The sequence below is a fragment of the Lipotes vexillifer genome, unplaced genomic scaffold, assembly GCF_000442215.2.
Source record: "Lipotes vexillifer unplaced genomic scaffold, Lipotes_vexillifer_v1.1 scaffold437, whole genome shotgun sequence".
Lineage (NCBI taxonomy): Eukaryota > Metazoa > Chordata > Mammalia > Artiodactyla > Lipotidae > Lipotes > Lipotes vexillifer.
In genome coordinates, this window is record NW_006785990.1 from 1,544,358 (window position 1) to 1,563,676 (window position 19,319).

At 37.3% G+C, this 19,319-nt stretch overlaps 1 protein-coding gene across 1 annotated transcript in view; it reads left to right on the plus strand.

Moving 5' to 3' along the window:
* Positions 1-19,319, plus strand: part of SHLD2 (shieldin complex subunit 2) — a 52,954-nt gene that overhangs the window by 24,126 nt on the left and 9,509 nt on the right. Inside the window, exons 3-5 of the mRNA XM_007458370.1 lie at positions 1,711-1,905; positions 2,260-2,394; positions 9,548-9,754. Of these exons, the coding sequence (XP_007458432.1) occupies positions 1,711-1,905; positions 2,260-2,394; positions 9,548-9,754 (537 nt within the window). The remainder of the gene's footprint in view (positions 1-1,710; positions 1,906-2,259; positions 2,395-9,547; positions 9,755-19,319) is intronic.

A 19,319-nucleotide genomic window follows, 5' to 3' on the forward strand; every position in this document is an offset into this window, starting at 1 on the left:
AAAAAAAAAAAAAAAAAAAAGACTACAAGCAAATTATTAGAAATAATGGGAAAGTTTAGCAAGGTGGCCAGGTATAAGGTTAATATACAAAAGTCAATTGCATTTCTAGAGTGGAGTGACTAACAACTAGTAACACAAATAAAGAGAAGGCACCATTTACAATATTATCATGGGGTACTAAATATCTAGTAAGAAATTTAACAATTTTGTTGTTAAATGAAAAAATTAAAAATTAAGAGAAATTAAAGAAATAAATAAACATACTTTGTTCACTGAAAGGTTTAACATTGTAAAGATTTCAGTTCTCTCCAAGTTGATCTATAAATTCAGTAAAAATCCAATCAAAATCCCAGTAAGATTTTCATGAAACTTGATAAGATTATTCCGAAAGTCAGTAAAAATCCAATCAAAATCCCAATAAGATTTTCATGAAATTTGATAAGATTATTCTGATAGGTAAAAGAGTAAGTGGTCAAAAGCAGCCTGGGCATTTATTGTATTTATTTATTTATATTTATATATATATTTTTTTATCCTGGGCATTTTTGAAAGCGAAAAGCAGGAATAATTTGCCCTCTTAGGTATCAGGATTTAGTGTGAACCTATAGTAATTAAAAGGGGTATGGTTTTGGCCAGTCGAAGTCAGCCAATTTTTAATTTTGGGATTTCTTTAAAGGATTAAAGGCTTTAGTGTGGCACAAGAAATACATTAGGATGAAAATGATACTGGGAGAAGGAAAGAAGAATCATTTATTTTTTTCTATTGAAATCAGTTAATAGACTCTGCTTTTTAAAAAGTACTCCTGTTTTTTGCTGTGATCTTATTTTTCGTCAACAGTCAGTCATTTATTCAAACATACCTCCCTTTCCTTCAGGGAAATTAAATTTTATTCAGCAAAACTCATCAATCTGTACATTTAAAATGTGTATTTTATTGTATGTAAAGTACATACAAAATGAAAAAACTTGAGACAGAGAAAAACATCTAAGTAGCATAATGACTTAAGCATTAAATAATCGATCTAACAATCAAGAGAAATATAAAGTAGCGCATGCACAAATGCCAAATGAGAGTTAGAGATAAAAACTAAGTTCAGGGGAAGGAGAAATCACTGGGAGTCTATAGTCGTTTTTCTGTGTAGTATTTGGATGCGGAGAGAGGAGGATGACAGCATTATAGCCAGTGAATATAGTGAAGGCAGAGGCTTAGCAGTGAGAAGGAATAAGGCATGTTCTGGGAGAGCCAGTTAGGGGAGTCTCCGAGTATTTCAGATGAGAAATGCTAACAGTCTTGAGGAAGAATAGCAGTGGTTGGGATAGTTGAGGAAGACGTGATCAGATCAGACTCCAGGAGTTAGGGAACTGGTTGGATACAACAGGGTAATGGAGAAATCAAAGAATAATTGAAATATTGGTCTCGGTTAAGTGGTGGAAAAATGATAGTATTAACAAAATAAAGAAGTAAGGGAGCAGGGCAAGTTTTTTGGAGATGGTAAATAATTCCATTTCCATTGGTTAAAAATATCAAGTTTATTTTGTCATCTAAATTGATTCAAGAATAAGCTACATGTTTTATAGAAATGAAATCATGTTTTACATTTAATCACACTTTACAACATAAAAAACAGTTCTAAGAAGATATCATGTTATCAGGAAAATACAATGTTTCCATTTTTTGTACATGTGGTCTTTTTTTTCTTTCTTTCTTAGATTCCAGTATGGTTAGTGATATTGTACTTCAAGACTTACTGGCGTATGTGTCTTCAAAACATTCCTATCTCAGAGATCTTCCTCGGAGGCAGCTTCAGAAAATGAGCAGTATAGAATTTGTAGAATTGGAGCAGCTTCAGCCAGACGTATTAGTCCATGCAGTTCTAAGAGTTGTTGATATCACTATACTGACAGGTAAACATTTTGGGTGCCTCCTTAATTTTAGGTTGTAAAAAAATTAAGATACAATAAGGACCTACTGTACAGCACAGGGAACTATACTCAATATTTTGTAATAATTTATAAGGGAAGAGAATCTGAAGAATATATATGTATCAGAAGAATATATATATTCTTCTGAATCGCTGTGCTGTACACCTGAAACTAACACGATATTATAAATCAACTATACCTCAATTAAAAAAAATTAAGATACAGGACCATCTTAGTGTACCATTTGGTTATCAGTAGATATCATTAGACACTGGAGTACAGCATCACATGTAATAGAGTAAAATGCCAACTAACATATTCCTTTTCCTTTTCCAGAGGCATTATACAGTTATAGAGGACAGAAGCAAAGGAAAGTTATGTTAACAGTGGAACAAACCCAAGGTCAACATTATGTGCTTATATTATGGGGTCCTGGAGCAGCCTGGTACCCTCAACTTCAAAGGAAAAAAGGTAAATACACCAAAAAGCATTTAATCTATTTATAGTTAGGTAAATGATTAATGCTTATGAGCCTAAGATGAAGAGACTCTGGAGATTAGACTACGTTTGAAATATAATTGATTGTGATTGAATATTCTTTTGTAGATTTCTTCTGTTATAATTTTATACCTCCTGTAAGCAATTCAGTGATCTAAAAAGTCTTCTGTAATTAATGGTAGCAAAATAAAACCTTCTGTTTATTCCCAGGTATACTACTTTACCTTTGTAGTGAAGATCTTACCTTCTTTGGATAATGTTGTTTAAAAATTTAATTCTGGAGACACTTCCACAATTTTTATTCAGCCAAAGTACTCTGATAAATAAACTTCTCTCTGGTTATAGGGCAGATGTTAGGGGAGTTGCATTAACTCTTTCAAGTCGCAGTGTTACTGTTTAATAAATTACTGTGCCCCAGGTTTTTATTCCAGTTGTTTTAAAAGTGTGGACTATTAGCCATCCATAGAATGTTCATGTTTAAAGTATGACACATGATTGCAGTTTTCTTTGAAGCATAAGTTAATCACTTATGATGTATTGAATTAAATGGAGTTGATGTTTCAATAAAATAGTATAACATCTTCCTTTTGATATTGTGAGATCTTTAGCTGTAGCAATCAGAGACAGTTTAATTACTGGCTTATGAATTATTTTACTCTGCTAAATTAAGTCAAAGATTAAGTATGTGACCCATTCTTTTTTACCTGAAAGAGTTAATGTTTCTTTCAAACTTCTATTTCAAAATAGTTATCTAAAGATCTATCACACACACACACACACACACACACACACACACACAAAGATCTATCACATTGTCTCTCTTAATCATTAATAGCCCATAACTAGGATTTGACTTTTGACTTTTTTGTTAAGATCAAACAGTGACAAATATTTGTTTGGTTGAGAAATCTGAAACATGAGTCAATGATAGACAAACCATCATTGTTGACCACCATGCCATGGCCAGGAACATGAGTCTACTGCATGTTGAGCAGAATGTCGGTCGAAGGTGTCATTCCAGTTACAGTGCAGCTGTAGCAAAGCAGATTGCTCCATGCTTAATATGAATATTCTTTTAAAACTAATAGTTATTTGGTTAATAGTAGAGGAATTGTAGTTATCTCTAGATAATTCTATGATATTTAAGTTAATATTGAAAATTTATGAATCCAGGAATTAAGGTGTAGTTGTTCTTTGTTCATTCATTCAGCATGTTTATTTATAATCAGTGTTTTTTAAGTTTTAATATCCACCTTACTACCTCAAGATCATTCTTTCTAAAATGGGAAAATACCAATTTTGAAGAATCATTTAAGTAAGTGATTCTACTTTCACAAATTGTTAGCATTCTGTCTATTCATTTAGTATTTCTTTTTTTTTTCTTAAGGCATTCTCTGTATTATTCTTTCTGTACTGGGCCCTGGTTTTACTTGTTCCCAAGGAAAACAAACTCACATTTAGGTGATATAATCAGAAATGATCGTCAAGCAGTCGTTACTGAATACTGAAGATAACAGAGTCAATGTTTTGGTGAAGAATAATAAGAAATTAATCCCCAATTTGCGTTTTTTAGAAATATGCATTGTTAGTAGGAATTTGGTATGCCTCATATGTAGCAAGCATTGGTCACAGTTTACATCCTAATGAGGGTGGGCTAGGGACATAAATTACACTTCTTGGGAATTGGGTATGCATAAAATAGACTATTCAGAACTAAATGCCTTTCCAATGCAATATTCTCCTGAAATCATTTAATAGAAGTCTAATATTTTAAAAATATAACAGATTACAATAAAGTACTCTCATGACATTACTAATTAAGCACAGAGTAATACAAATGGTCTCAACCTTTATAATTATACTTCATGCAAAATCACAGTTATGTCTGCATGGAGGTTTGATATCCGTACATGCCCTTAATTCATGATTCAAATACAGAATTGTATCACGAATTGTCTCAGTACTGGTCAGTCTCCCTCAGACCTACTAGCTTAACTCCTTTCTGTTACTTGAACATGCCAGCCTTTTTCCTCCCTTGGGATCTTGAATGTACATGTTTCCCCTGCCTAGAGTGCTTTTTCCTCCAGCTCTCCCACACGGATGGCTCTCCAATTTCATTTCTCCAGAGAGGCCTCACACATGAATATACATAATCACTCCCTATCAGGTCACTCTTTGTTTTTTTTTGTCTACATTGGGTCTTCATTGCTGCGAGGGGTCTTTCTCTAGTTGCGGCGAGCGGGGGCTACTCTTTGTTGAGGAGCGCGGGCTTCTCATTGAGGTGGCTTCTCTTGCTGCGGGGCACGGGCTCTTGGCGCACAGGCTTCATTAGTTGTGGCTTGCAGGCTCTAGAGCGCAGGCTCAGTAGTTGTGGAGCACGGGCTTAGCTGCTCCGCGGTATGTGGGATCTTCCCGGACCAGGGCTCAAAGGGGACACGGGTCTCCTGCATTGGCAGGCAGATTCTTAACCACTGCGCCACCAGGGAAGTCCCAGGTCACTCTTTGTATAGCACTCATGCCACCTAACACAGACAGATGATCCAGCTTATTTGCTTGCTTGGTAATTAACTAAATTTCCCAGTAGGTTGTAAAGTCTGTGAATAAAAGCACCCTGACTAGCTTGTTCACCATTGTATCCCCATCACACAGCACTGCCTGGGCTAGTAGATATTTTCTTTATAAATGAATGAAGAATAAAGTACAGATCAGAGGACTTCCCTAGTGGTCCAGTGGTTAAGACTCCGTGCTTGCACTGTAGGGGGCATGGTTTCAGTCCCTGGTCGGGGAACTAAGATCCTGCATGCACCTCAGCATGGCCAGAAAAAACAAAAAAACAAAAAAACCCAGATCAGGCAGCCATTCAAGGTTCCCACTGTCTTTAAGGAGTAAAAGACTCAAGTTTGAGGAGGAAATAACTTGGCTTGTTTCAAATGATAAGAAAAGAATCACAAAGTTAAAAATGCATGCACATGAAGGTTTTGCAATCCATTGGATGTATTAAGAAATTATATTTGAACTTGGACACTGAGGGCTTGTAGTTAAAATTAGAACTCTATTGTGGTTAACTTAAACAATTAAGGGGGATATATTGGAAGTATACAGGAGTATGTCATAGTATATAGGACAAGAGTGATGGGTTTCAGGGGGACATGGAACTAGGAGCTGAAAAGCTTTTTGTGTCCCAGGCACCATCTCCATGGATCTGCCTTATTCACTCAGTCTAGACTTTCCCTGCTTCTCAACATTATGGAAAGCAGATGGTTACTCTGTGGCTCCTATTTTACTTTTCCTTTTAAGAGACCAGTTCCATTTCTAAATTCCCAGCAAAGAGAATCTGATTGCCTGGATTGAATTTGATTCAGTCAGCTGGGGCCTGGAGGACAGGGTCAAAAAGTAGGCAGTTCCCTGTCAGTCCAGTGGTTAGGACTCTGCACTTCCATTGCAGGGGTTATGGGAACTAAGTTCCCTCATGCTGCACTAAGCGGCCAAGAAAAAAAGAAAAAAAAATACTAGTTGGAATATCTGAGCTTATTTCAGAGGGTGAGGGAACAGTTAAGGGGGTTATTTGTGGTCTGGTAGACACACAAAGATATTCACTATCAAAGATATGTATGTTCACTAGCCTGGAGAAATATATGTTATAGAATATTTAGTTTAAAAAAGTGGGTCATAAAACTTCATGTATAATAGGATCCCATTTTAATAAAAGTGAATATATAAGTATGTATATACACATTAAAAAATCTGGAAATACAGGGACTTCCCTGGTGGCGCAGCGGTTGAGAATCTGCCTGCCAATGCAGGGGACACAGGTTCAATCCCTGGTCTGGAAAGATCCCACATGCCGCGGAGCAGCTAAGCCCATGCGCCACAACTACTGAGCCTGCTCTCTAGAGCCTGCGAGCCACAACTGCTGAGCCCATGTGCTGCAGCTACTGAAGCCTGCAGACCTAGAGCCCGTGCTCCGCAACAAGAGAAGCCACTGCAATGAGAAGCCCATGCACTGCAACGAAGATTAGCCCCACATTCACCACAACTAGAGAAAGCCTGTGCGCAGCAAGGAAGACCCAACACAGCCAAAAATAATTAATTAGTTATTTTTAAAAAATCTGGAAATACAGATACTAATATGCTAGCAGTGGCTATTTCTATATAGCAGTATTATGTGGTTTTTATTTTTTCTTTATACCTTTAGTTTGAATTTTATGCATGTATGGAGTCTGCATTTATTTTTTAAACCTTTTAGTATAAAAAACTTCAAACAGGGACTTCCCTGGTGATGCAGTAGTTGGGAATCTGCCTGCCAATGCAGGGGACATAGGTTCGAGCCCTGGTCCAGGAGGATCCCACATGCCGTGGAGCAATTAAGCCTGTGCGCCACAAGTACTGAGCCTGTGCTCTAGAGCCCTTGAGCCACAACTACTGAGCCCGTGTGCCACAACTACTGAAACCTGTGTGCCTAGAGCCCGTGCTCCACAGCAAGAGAAGCCACCACAATGAGAAGCCTACGCACTGCAACAAAGAGTAGCCCCCGCTCGCCGCAACTAGAGAAAGCCTGAGCACAGCAACGAAGAACCAATGCAGCGAAAAATAAATAGATGTATAAATATATTTTAAAAAAACTTCAAACATATAGACAGAATAATATAATTAACTGAAGTACCCATTATCCATTTTATTGAAACATGGGCAATCTTATCTTACCTATTACTTTTCTTTTACTGTCTAAATATTTTACAAAAAGTATATTTTATTTTATAATTTAAAAATTAAAGCAAATTTTTTTCCTTTAAAAAAGAGTAGATAATATTTGGAATATCTAGCTAACAATTTGAGAAAAAGATAAGAATTAACCTTATACTTTATATTTGTGCCAAAATAAATTACAGGTGCATTAGAAATTCAAATATTTTTAAAAAGGAACAATGAATACTAGAAGAAAATATAAGTGAACTTATTTGGAACCCAAAGACTAGTAGGTTAAATAAAATGCAGGGGCTTCCTTGGTGGCGCAGTGGTTCAGAGTCTGCCTGCTGATGCAGGGGACATGGGTTCGTGCCCCGGTCCGGGAAGATCCCACATGCTGCGGAGCGGCTGGGCCAGTGAGCCATGGCCGCTGAGCCTGCGGGTCCGGAGCCTGTGCTCCGCAGCGGAAGAGGCCACAGCACTGAGAGGCCCGCGTCCACAAATAAATAAATAAATAAATAAATAAATAAATAAATAAAATGCAGCAACAAAAAACTGTATTAAAAATCAACTAAAAATCACTATATACAAAATTAAAATGCAAGTGAAAAACCAGAAAAAAATTGCATTTTGTCAGAAAATAATGCCATAGGCAAAAGACAAATACTTGTAAGAATAAATGGGCAATAGATATAAACAGGCAAGTCCCCAAAGAGGAAATTAAAATGGCCAATAAATGTACGAAAAAAGTTATTCTTACTAGTAATGGAAGATAGACAAATAAAATAATAATAATAGCTGATTTTTCTCCTAAGAAATCAATAGAGAAGATATGGGGAAATAGCCACTCTCCCAAACTATTGAAGATGTAAATTGGCAAACGTTTCTTTTTCTTTTCTGTTTTTCTAACTGAAGTATAATTGACTTACAGTGTATTAGTTTCAGGGGTAAAACCTTTCTTGAGGACAATTGACAATGCATATGAAAGCCTTAGAATTTGGAATACCTTTGGCCTAACAATTCCAATTAATAGGAATTTATCATGGTTGTGCATAAAGATGTAGCTAAAAATATTTTATCACAGTACTATGTATAATAGTGAAAAATAAGAAACATGCCCCAAAAGAGAGGATTACTCTAATCATTTTTAAGATTTTGGTATACCTGTGCAATGACATATTACACAGTATTTTTAAATAATGTAGAATAATACTTAATGACATGTAAAAATATATTTGACATACGTAAAAATCAAACAAATTGAGAACAACTAGATGGCCACTAAAATATTAACTGTGTTTATTTTGAGGTGTTGATTATAGCTGCCATTTATTTCTTTGCTTATCTGTGATTTCTAAGCATGTATTTTATAATAAGGCAAGAAAGCTATTTTAAAATAGTGATTGGTTTTAAGCAGCAGCTTGGAATATATATGCTTTAGTACTTTCTAACGATGCTCTGTCTATACAGATGTATTGACTTGTTTTAAGATTGTCCACAAAAAAAAAGCTGTCCAATGAAAGAAACTGAGGAAGCTGGTAGGGTGTTGTGAATTAGATTCATGGCCTGAAGTATGTGGGAAACTAAAAAGACAACTGTCATTAGAAAGCTTAGTGCTAAGAGACCTCTTTTTGTTTTGATATAGTTTTAAAGTTGAATCTGTTAATTTATAGTCTGATTATTTGGCAAGAAGGTCTGTGCTACTGTGGTTCAGAATTATTACTAAGGGAATTAAAAATAGGAGCAACTGAGTGTAAATGCTTTTTTTTGTTGTGGAAAAATTAGCTAAATAAGAAAACTAAGGGGACTTCCCTGGTGGCACAGTGGTTAAGACTCTGCACTCCCAATGCAGTGGGCCCAGGTTCGATTCCCTGATCAGGAAACTAGATGCCACATGCATGCCGCAACTAACAGTTTGCATGCCACAACTAAAGAGCTCTCAAGCCGCAACTAAGGAGCCCATATGCCACAATTAAGGAGCCCGAGAGCCACAACTAAGGAAGCCCACCTGCCTCAACTAAGACCTAGTGCAACTAAATAAATAAATAAATAAATGAATAAATATAAAAGGAAACTAAGGTGTTGAAAAATCAATGAGTAATATTGATTATGGCAGACGTCCATTTCTATGCCATTATTTTAAAAAATCTTTTCTGTAGATATCAAAATGAGAGTTTGCTACTTTGAAAAGCAGTTGGTTATGATAAATTATGACTGTTTAGGAGACCAAGTAATCTTTAGAAAAATTTTTGTTAAAATTATCTCTAGCATTCTTATTTTATTGCCTTAATACAACATTCATATTTTGCCTCTTTATATCCAAGTTCCTTAATGTGATGAAAGTTGTATTTAACTGATTTAATCAGGTCAATCTATTTAATCTGATTTTGAGCCTAGATTATTTCCTTTTCGGTAACTTTTTGTTTTTGTTTTGTTTAAGATTATATTTGGGAATTTAAATATCTTTTTGTTCAGCGCAATTGCATCCTAGAGAACCTAGAATTGCATACGACATCATGGTCATCCTGTGAGTGCCTGTTTGATGATGATATAAGGGCAATTACATTTAAAGCAAAATTTCAAAAAAACACACCCTCCTTTGTGAAGATGTCAGATTTAGCGACACACCTAGAGGATAAGCGTTCAGGTAAGACCTTTATTTATATAAGACATTGCTAGTTTTTTTTTTTTAATAAATTTATTTATTTATTTGTGGCTGCATTGGGTCTTCATTGCTGCGCTCAGGCTTTCTCTAGTTGTGGCGAGCGGGGGCTGCTCTTCGTTGTGGTGCTCGGGCTTCTCATTGCAGTGGCTTCTCTTGTTGTGGAGCACGGGCTCTAGGCACACGAGCTTCAGTAATTGTGGCACACGGGCTCAGTAGTTGTGGCTCGTGGGCTCTGGAGCGCAGGCTCAGTAGTTGTGGCGCACGGGCTTAGTTGCTCCGCAGCATGTGGGATCTTCCTGGACCAGGGCTTGAACCCATGTCCCCTGCACTGGCAGGAGGATTCTTAACCACTGCGTCACCAGGGAAGTCTGCTAGTTTTAATATAAGCAAAGAAGCTGCCATTTGTGGGGAAAATGTGTAATTGAATATAAAAATGAAATATAGATCTCTGTAAGTAGCTGAAACAGATACTGACATCTTCCTAACATTTTGCCTACAATCCTTTGAGGTTATTTTGTAATTATTAGGGATTACCTAAAAATATTTTTTGCATGTAGTTAAAAGCAGCTTATCATTTAATAAGCCAGAAATAGAAAAATGACTCTAGCCAGAATCACTGTTGAGATAAACATTTTATCAAGTTACTAAGCTATCATCTATACATGAGTGTTAAAAGTTAACATTGATATAGAATTCATTGAATTTACTTACTGCTTTGTATAATGTAATAGCATACTTCCTTAACTCAAATATGTGTGTGTGAGTGTGAGTGTGTGTATAAATTTCATTCTCAGAAGCATACTACATGGAAGAATGCCTGATGAATTTTATACACACACACAATTTCCATGAACTAAATATAATTAATTTATTTTGAGTGCAGTAGTAAAAGGCGTATGTTTTAGGTTCAGAATGCTATACACTTTGGAATGAAGAGAGAGTAAAATAGTGAAAATAACTAGATAAACTGCTACAATTTTAGTGGGAAAACTTTTCACTAAATTGCATTCCTAACTACAGAAATGATGCTAAAAAGATGCTAACTCCTGGTTGAAGGTATAACAAATTAAACAGCATTTAAATCTGTAGTTAAGCTTGCTAAATGCCAGTAATGAGTAAATGTCAGTGATTATCAGTTTTGAAAACTAATAGAAAGTTTTCCAGCGGCTACTATAGCAAATGTATTTATTTATTTTTAAATATTTATTTATTTATTTTTGGCTGCGTTGGGTCTTTGTTGCTGCATGCAGACTTTTCTGTAGTCAAGGCAAGCAGGGGTTACTCTTTGAGGCGGTGTGTGGGCTTCTCATTGCTGTGGCTTCTCTTGTTGCGGAGCATGGGCTCTGGGCGTGTGGGGTTACCAGTTGTGGTTTGCGGGCTGTAAAGTGCAGGCTCAGTCTTTAGGACGCACGGGCCCAGTTGCTCCGCAGCATGTGGGATCTTCCCAGACCAGGGCTCGAACCCGTGTCCCCTGCATTGGCAGGAGGATTCCCAACCACGGCGCGACCAGGGAAGTCCATAGCAAATGTATTTAGAGGGCAAGTAAGGGTTGAAAAAAATGAGATGTATCTGCAGGTTTATTGTTACATAATTTAAGTGTTTTAATGAAGAAGAAAAATTTGGTCAAAAATTTTCCTCAGAATTTGTGTAAGATTACTATTTTTGGTGCTTTTATAGGCTGAGTTATTGAGAATAACTCAGGAACTTTGGATCTTGATACTGAATTTTCACTTTATCTCCAGTCTGCATAAATAATTTTCTGAATTCTTATAGATGGTTTTAGATTTTGTTAAATGCTAAATGTGTTTTAAGTGGAGTAAGATTATTTTAACAGTTTTTCTAGTGAAAAGAATCTGGTCCCAAATAAAATAAGTTGAAGCTCCTAAGAGATCACATGCTAAGATTCTCAACTATATTTCTTGGGCTTTTTTACTAGCATGCTATGCCCACTTTTGGTTCATCCACAGAAATATAAGAGTTGTGTCATATGCAGTTAATAGGATACTTCAGAGTTCGTGGTTTTCTTTTTTTTAAATTAATTAATTATTTTTGGCTGCATTGGGTCTTCATCGCTGTGCGTGGGCTTTTCTCTAGTTGCGGAGAGCAGCGTCTACTCTTTCTTGCGGTGAGCGGTCTTCTCATTGTGGTGGCTTCTCTTGTGAAGCATGGGCTTTAGGCACGCAGGCTCAGTAGTTGTGGTTCACAGGCTCTAGAGCGCAGGCTCAGTAGTTGTGGCACATGTGCTTAGTTGCTCCGCGGCATGTGGAATCTTCCCGGACCAGGGCTTGAACCCGTGTCCCCTGCATTGGCAGACACGAACCACTGTGTCACCAGGGAAGTCCAGAGTTAGTGCTTTTCAAATGTGATTCAGAGTGTCAGATTAAAAAAAAATTTTTTAACAGGGTTTTGGGAATGTAATTTTCACACAGGAAATTACCCTTTTTTAAAGCATGCACATTCACATTGGTGAGTTTTGACATGAAACCCATGCAACTGTCACCACATGAAACCGTCACCACATGAAACCGTCAGCTGTCTCTCTGTAATCTCTTCTGACTCCTCATCCCTGCCCCAGATCCTTCCAGGCAATCAATCTGCTTTCTGTCAGTAGAGATTACTTTGAATTCTCTATGGTTTTATATACATGGACTCATGCAGTATGTACATTGTTTTGTTTGGCGTCTTTAACTTAGCAAATTCTTTGAGATGTATCTATGTGGTTGTGTGTATCAGTAGTATATATTATATGAATATACTGTGATTTGTTTTTCTGTTCAGCTGTGGATGGACATCTGAGTTTTTTCCAGTTCTTGGCTATTATAAATAAAGCTTCTATAAACATTCAAGTGTAAGGCATTATATGGACATAGTCTTCCTTTTTTCATGAGTAAATACCTAGGAACTGAGTCAATAGCTGGATCATATGGTAGGCGTATGTTTAACGTTTTAATGAAACTACCACAAAAAATAAAAATAAACTGCCTAACTGTTTTCCAAATTAGTTGTACCATTTTACATTTCCACCAGCAGTGTATGAGAGTTCTGTTTTTTCCACACCTACCTCAACACTTGGTATGGACATTCTTTTTAATTTTGTTCATTCTAATAGGTGCGTAGTAATGGGTCATTGTGGTTTTAATTTGCATTTCCTGATTGACTGATGGTTTTGAACATCTTTTATGTACTTAATTGCCAACTATATATCTTCTTTGATGAAGTGTTGATTGAAATCTTTTGCCTACCTAAAAAAATTGACTTGATTGTTTTATTGAATTTTGAGAGTTCTTTATGTTCTGGGTAAAAATTATTTTTCTTTTTTTTTTTTTTTGTTTGTGCTGTGAAGTTTGCAGGATCTCAGTTCCCAGACCAGGGACTGAACCTGGGCCACATCAGTGAAAGCCCGGAATCCTAACCACTAGGCCACCAGGGAACTCCCTGGGTAAAAATCTTTATCAACTATAAGCTTTGCAAAAATGTTGCTTGTCTTTTGATTGCCTCTGTTGTAGTCTTTTCATTATTTTACCCAGGTCTTTTGAAGAGCACAAGTTTTAAATTTTAATGAAGTCCTGTTTATCCATTTATTCTTGTATGAATTGTGCTTTTGGTGTCATTTCTAGGAAATCTTTGCCTAACCCAATGTCACAAAAATTTATCTCCTATGTGTTATTCTAAAAGTTTTAGAGTTTTAGGTTTTAAATTTGGGTTTATGAACTACTTTGAGTTAATTTTGTATATAACGTGAGGTATGGCTTGAAGTTGGGGTTTTTTGGTTGGTTTTTGCTGTATGACTATCTAGTTGTTCAAGCACTAGTTGTTGAAAAGATTATTGCACTGAATTGCCTTTGCACCTTTGTCAAAATCAGTTGTCCACATGTATGGTCTATTTCTGGACTTTCTTCTGTTTTATTGATCTATTTGTCTATCTTTCCACCAATAGCACACTATTTTGCTTACTGAAGTTTTATACTGATAAGTCTTAAAGTCAGATATTGTTAGCCTTCCAACTTTGTTCTTTTCAAAGTTGTTTTGACTGTTCTGTAACCTTTGCATTTCCATGTGGATTTTAGAATCAGTTTGTCAATTTCTACAGAAAAAGCCTACTGGGATTTTGATTCGGATTGTGTTGAAGCTATAGATCAATTTGGGGAAGAACTGAAGCATCTTAACACTGAGTTTGCCAATCCATGAACAAGATGTATCTCTCCATTTGTTTACATCTTCTTTAATTCCTTAGCTCTGTTTTCTAGTTTTCAGAGTATAGGACTTTCACATTGTTTGTCAGACATATCCCTAGTTTCTATTTTTATGCTATTATAAATGGTATTTTTAAGAATTTCAGTTTTAATTGTTTATTGGTAATATGTAGAAATACAGTTGATTTTCATATATTGACCTTGTATTTTGTAACTTTGCTACACCTACTAAGCTCAATAGCAACTCTTTGGTGGATTTGGATTTTCTACATAGATGGTCATTTTATTTGTGTTAAGACAGTTTTACTTCTTTCTTTCCAGTCTGGATGCCTTTTATTTATTTTTCTTTCCTCGTTACACTTGATAGCTCCTCTAATACAATATTGAAAAAAAGTTGTAAGAGCAAGCATTTTTACCTTGTTTCTGATCTTAGGGAGAAAGCATTTATTCTTTCATTATTAAGTATGATATTGGCTGTATGTTTTTCATAGATGCCTTTATCAGGTTGATGAAGTTCCCTTTTATTCCTAGTTTTCTGAAAAAAAATTGTTTTTTAATTCTTTTTTTTTTAATTTATTTTTGGCTGTGTTGGGTCTTTGTTGCTGTTTGCAGGCTTTCTCTAGTTGTGGCGAGCAGGGGCTACTCTTCGTTGCAGTGCACGGGCTTCTCATTGCGGTGACTGCTCTTGTTGCAGAGCATGGACACTAGGCACGCGGGCTTCAGTAGTTGTGGCACGTGGGCTCAGTAGTTGTGGTGTACGCGGCATTTGGGATCTTACCGGACCAGGGCTTGAACTCGTGTCCCCTGCAGTGACAGGAGGATTCTTAACCACTGTGCCACCAGGGAAGTCCTGAAAAAAAAATTGTTTTAAATCTGAAATGGGTGTTAGAATTTTTCAAATGCTTTTTTTTGCCATCGATTGAGATGATCATAGTCTTTTTCCAATCTTTTAATATAATTAATTACATTGATTGATTTTTGCATATTAAACCAACTTTGCATTTCTGGGTTTTTTGTTTTTTTGGCCGCACCATGAACAGCTTGTGAGATCTTAGTTCCTTGACCAGGGATAGAACCTGGGCCCTTGGCAGTGAAAGCACAGAGACCTAACCACTGGACTGCCAGGGAATTCCCACTAACATCTGTTAATAAGAATTTTTATGTCTGTGTTGTCTGCAGTTTTCTTTTCTTGTTGTAACTGTTACTGAGTCCAAGCTTACTTTGCTCACCGCGTGACAGGCCAGTAAATCGGGAGATGAGGTGTTGAGGCAAGGAATATGACTTTATTTGGAAAGCCAGCAGACCATGAAGATGGTGGACTAGGGTTCCCAAAAGACCATCTCATCGGGGTCTGGATGCCAGTTTCTTTTCTAGAGTCAGAGAGGGAAGTAAAGTAAAAAGGCAAAATAGAGAGGGAGAGGTGGCAAGGAAGTAAAGTAAAAAGGTCCATCAGTCTTGCAAGACATCTCCTGGGATGGCCAGCCTCAGTGAGGGGATGTGTTAATTTCTTCTTTCTTGCAGCCATTCACAGGTGGGCAGGGTTCCCTGAGGCAGGCCATTATGTATGATTATAATAACAAAAGCAACGGAAAGCAAAAGTTAAAGTCAAAGAAACGGATCCAACACGGAGTCCCATTTAGCTCTTCCCCATTACATATCTTCTTCTGGTTTTGGTGTTAGAGCAATGCTCATAGAATGAGTTGGTATGTAGTTTCTCCTCTTCAGTTTTCTGGAAGAGTTTGTTTAGAATTAGATTGATTTCTTCTGTACATGTTTGGTAGAACTCAGGGAAGCCATCTGGGCCTGAAGTTTTCTTTATTGGAAGGTTTAACTACAAATTAATTTTATTTAATAGATATAGGACTATTCTGGTTATCTGTTTCTTCTTGAGTGAGCTTTGGTAGTTTGTATCTTTCAAGAAATCTGTTCATTTCATCTAGGTTGTTGGCACAATAACAGCAACAACAATTTATTGGCATAAAGTTATAATATTCTCTTATTATCCTTTTTGATATATGTAGAATTTATAGTAATATTGGTAACAGGGAAGAGGTAAATCGGACTCAACGTTGGATCTGTTTGACTTTAACCTTTGCTTTTTGTTGCTTTTGTTGTTATAATCATACATAATGGCCTGCCTCAGGGAACCCTGCCCACCTGTGAATGGCTGCAAGAAAGAAGAAACTAACAGATCCCCTCACCAAGGCTTGATCGTTCCAGGAGATGTTTTGCAAGACTGATGGCCCTTTTACTTTACTTCCTCACCACCTCTCCCTCTCTGATTGTATAACGGAAACTGGCATCCAGACCCAGAAAAGATGGTTTTTCAGAGACACTATTCTGCCATCTTCTCGGTCTGCCAGCTTTCCGAATAAAGTTGTATTCCTTGCCTCAACTCCTGGTCTCTGATTCATTGGCCTGTCTGATGGTGAACAGAGCAAGCTTGGACTTGTAACAGTATTACCTGATATTGCTAATTTGTGTCCTCTCTCTTTTTTTTTTACTGATCATTTTTGCTAGAGTTTTACCAATTTTATTAATATTTTCAAATAACTACCTTTTATATTCATTAATTTTTCTCTGTTTTTCTATTTTCTATTCCATTGATTTCTTGTCTGGTCTTTATTTTTCCTTCTGCTTTCTTAGGTTTCACTTTTTTACCTTTCTTAAGGTGGAAATTGAGGTTGTTGATATGAGACTTTTTTTTTTTCCAATGTAGGAGTTTAGTGCCATAAATTTTCCTCCAAGTACAGCTTCTAAGTTCTCTATCCAGTGCCCTATGGATTACAAGATTTTCCACTCTAGCTGGTGGGAAAATATACTACTCCCAGCTCTGTGCAAGCTTCAGTGATTGTTCCCAGTAATCCTTTTCCTTGGTTCTTTCCTTGGCCTCTGGTCACATATATTGGTTAATACTCAGTTGAATTCTCCAAGGGGTGGACCCTCTGCATTTCTCCAGAGTTCTCTCTCTTTGTAGCTCTCATCTATCTACTACTCTACCCTGAGAACTCTAGCCATACTAGCCTTCCAGACTCAAAGCTCTGTCTCCTCTCAACTCAGGGAAACCACCAGTCTCTGTCTGGGTACCCTTTCCTGCACCACAGCCAGGAAACTCTCTTTGTAAGCTGGGACAGTCACCAGGCTTACATCTTTTGCTTCTCATCTGTTACGGATCACTGTCCTTTGTTGTCTGACATCTAATGTCTTGAAAATTGTTGTGTCATACATTTTGTTTGGTTTTTAGTTGTTTCAAGTGTCTGAACTATTTTTATATACAACACTTTTGACATCAAATGTATGGAGTTTTATTGTTTGTTTTTTTGTTTTTGTTTTTTTCACACCAACAGGCATTTCTCTAACTCTGAACAGCAACTCGGTGTCCTACAGTTCAATTTTGATGCTACCTGCCTGGAGTTAGTATCAGACTCCACAGGTTTAAGAGCTCAGTCCCACAGGACGGTCCTCACTTCAGATGCCAGCCTCAAGTATTAGGTACCCCGGGTACCCTTCTGTCTGACTTGGCTACAAAGTTGGGAGTTCCCACAGCCCTCCCTACTTTCAGGCTCAGTAGTTTGCTAGAACTGCTCACAGAACTCAGAAACTCTCTTTATTTACATACCAGTTTATTATAAAGGATACAGCTCAGGAACAGCCAAATGGAAGAGATACATAGGGCAAGGTATGGGGGAAGGGGCATGGAGCGTCCATGCCCTCTCCGGTGCACCAACCTCCCAGCATCTCAATGTGTTCATCAATCCAGAAGCTCCTTGAACCCTGTTTAAGGTTTTTAATCAAGATCTCATCGTGTAGGCGTTATTGATTAAATCATTGCCCATTGGTGATTAGCTCAATCTCCAGCCCCTTTCCCCTCTGCAGAGGTCAGTGGGTGGGGCTGAAAGTTCTAACCATCTAATCTGCTTGGTCCTTCTGGTGAGCAGCCCCCATCCTGAAGCTACCGATGGGCCCCAGTCACCAGTCATCTCATTAGCAAAGAAAGATACTCTTATCACTCTGGGAGATTTCCAAGAGTTTTTGGAGCTGTGTGCTAGGAACTAAGGACAAAGACCGAATATTTACTTTTTATTATATCACAAGGTAGGAGCATAAATCCAGTCGCTTACTCTGCCTTGGCCAAATGCCAGGTTAAAATTTTACAAGTTGTGTTAATTCAGGTATGTGTATTTGAATATTTTCCAAGATGTGATTATAGGTTAGCATTATTACATTATGAAACTAAGCTAAGGAGAATGCAAGTAGAAAACAAAAACAACAGCCTCTCAAAAAATCCACCTTTTAATTGAATACAGAGATTTATTCTCAGAGAAGAACTCCATATACCCACTTCTACATGGAAACATTTATTGATACTGGGACCAAACGCAAGTTCGTGTGCCGGATGCACAGTGAGGCCAAACAAACCCAAATGTCAGAGTTTGGAGCGGAGAAAGGTTTATTGCAGGGCCAAGCAAGGAGAATGGGCAGCTCATGTTCAAAAAATCCCAACTGCCTGGTGGTTTTCAGGGAGAAGTTTTATGGGCAGTATTTGGGGTGAGAGATGCAGGGTGGTGCTCTGGGAATCTGTGTGTTCAGCCTGAAGTTACCATCCTCCACTTGGGTGGGGGCCTTAGTTCCTGCAGAAGAGCTCAAAGATACTGTTACGTATATTCCATGAGAAGCAACCAGGACCCTGCCCCACTGCTGTACTACTACTGTTTCTTGACTTCCCCTCCCTTGTTTCTGCATCCCCTCCCTTCGTTGATTACCAACTGTTTGAATCTGCTCTTCGGAACTCAGGGAAGATCAAGGAGGCTGAATGAAGCCTATTTCCTACAAACAAGAAATGAGGACACAGAAAGGATTTGTACCTGGGAGAGCCCCACAAGGTCCTGCTCTGTTTCAATACTAACAATTAAGTTAAATTAATAATACTTCTGGAAAATAAACACAGATGATAGAAAATTTACAAATTTTTATATCAAACAAAATTTTGATACAACTTTCAAAAATGGAAGTAAGTGGCTATAGAAACTCTAGATTTATACTAGTTGGTGAAATCTTGGGTAGTGTTGTAGTGCCATGTAAATTTCTAACCGAGTTTCATATTTATATGTCCTTCCTGTCCCTGCCCCCCACCCCCAAAACCCCACAGGCTTGCGGAGCTGGTCACTGCAAGAAGAATGCCATAGGCAGTAGAGGGGCTACATTTAATTTGGTGTCACAGAGAAGTCTACTCTGTTATCTACCTTTTACATATAACATCTACTTGCTGGGATTGGAGACCTAGAATTAGATTTAAAAATAAAAATAAACAACATTATGGACAACAACAAATTAGGTGGCTACAGTTTTGATGA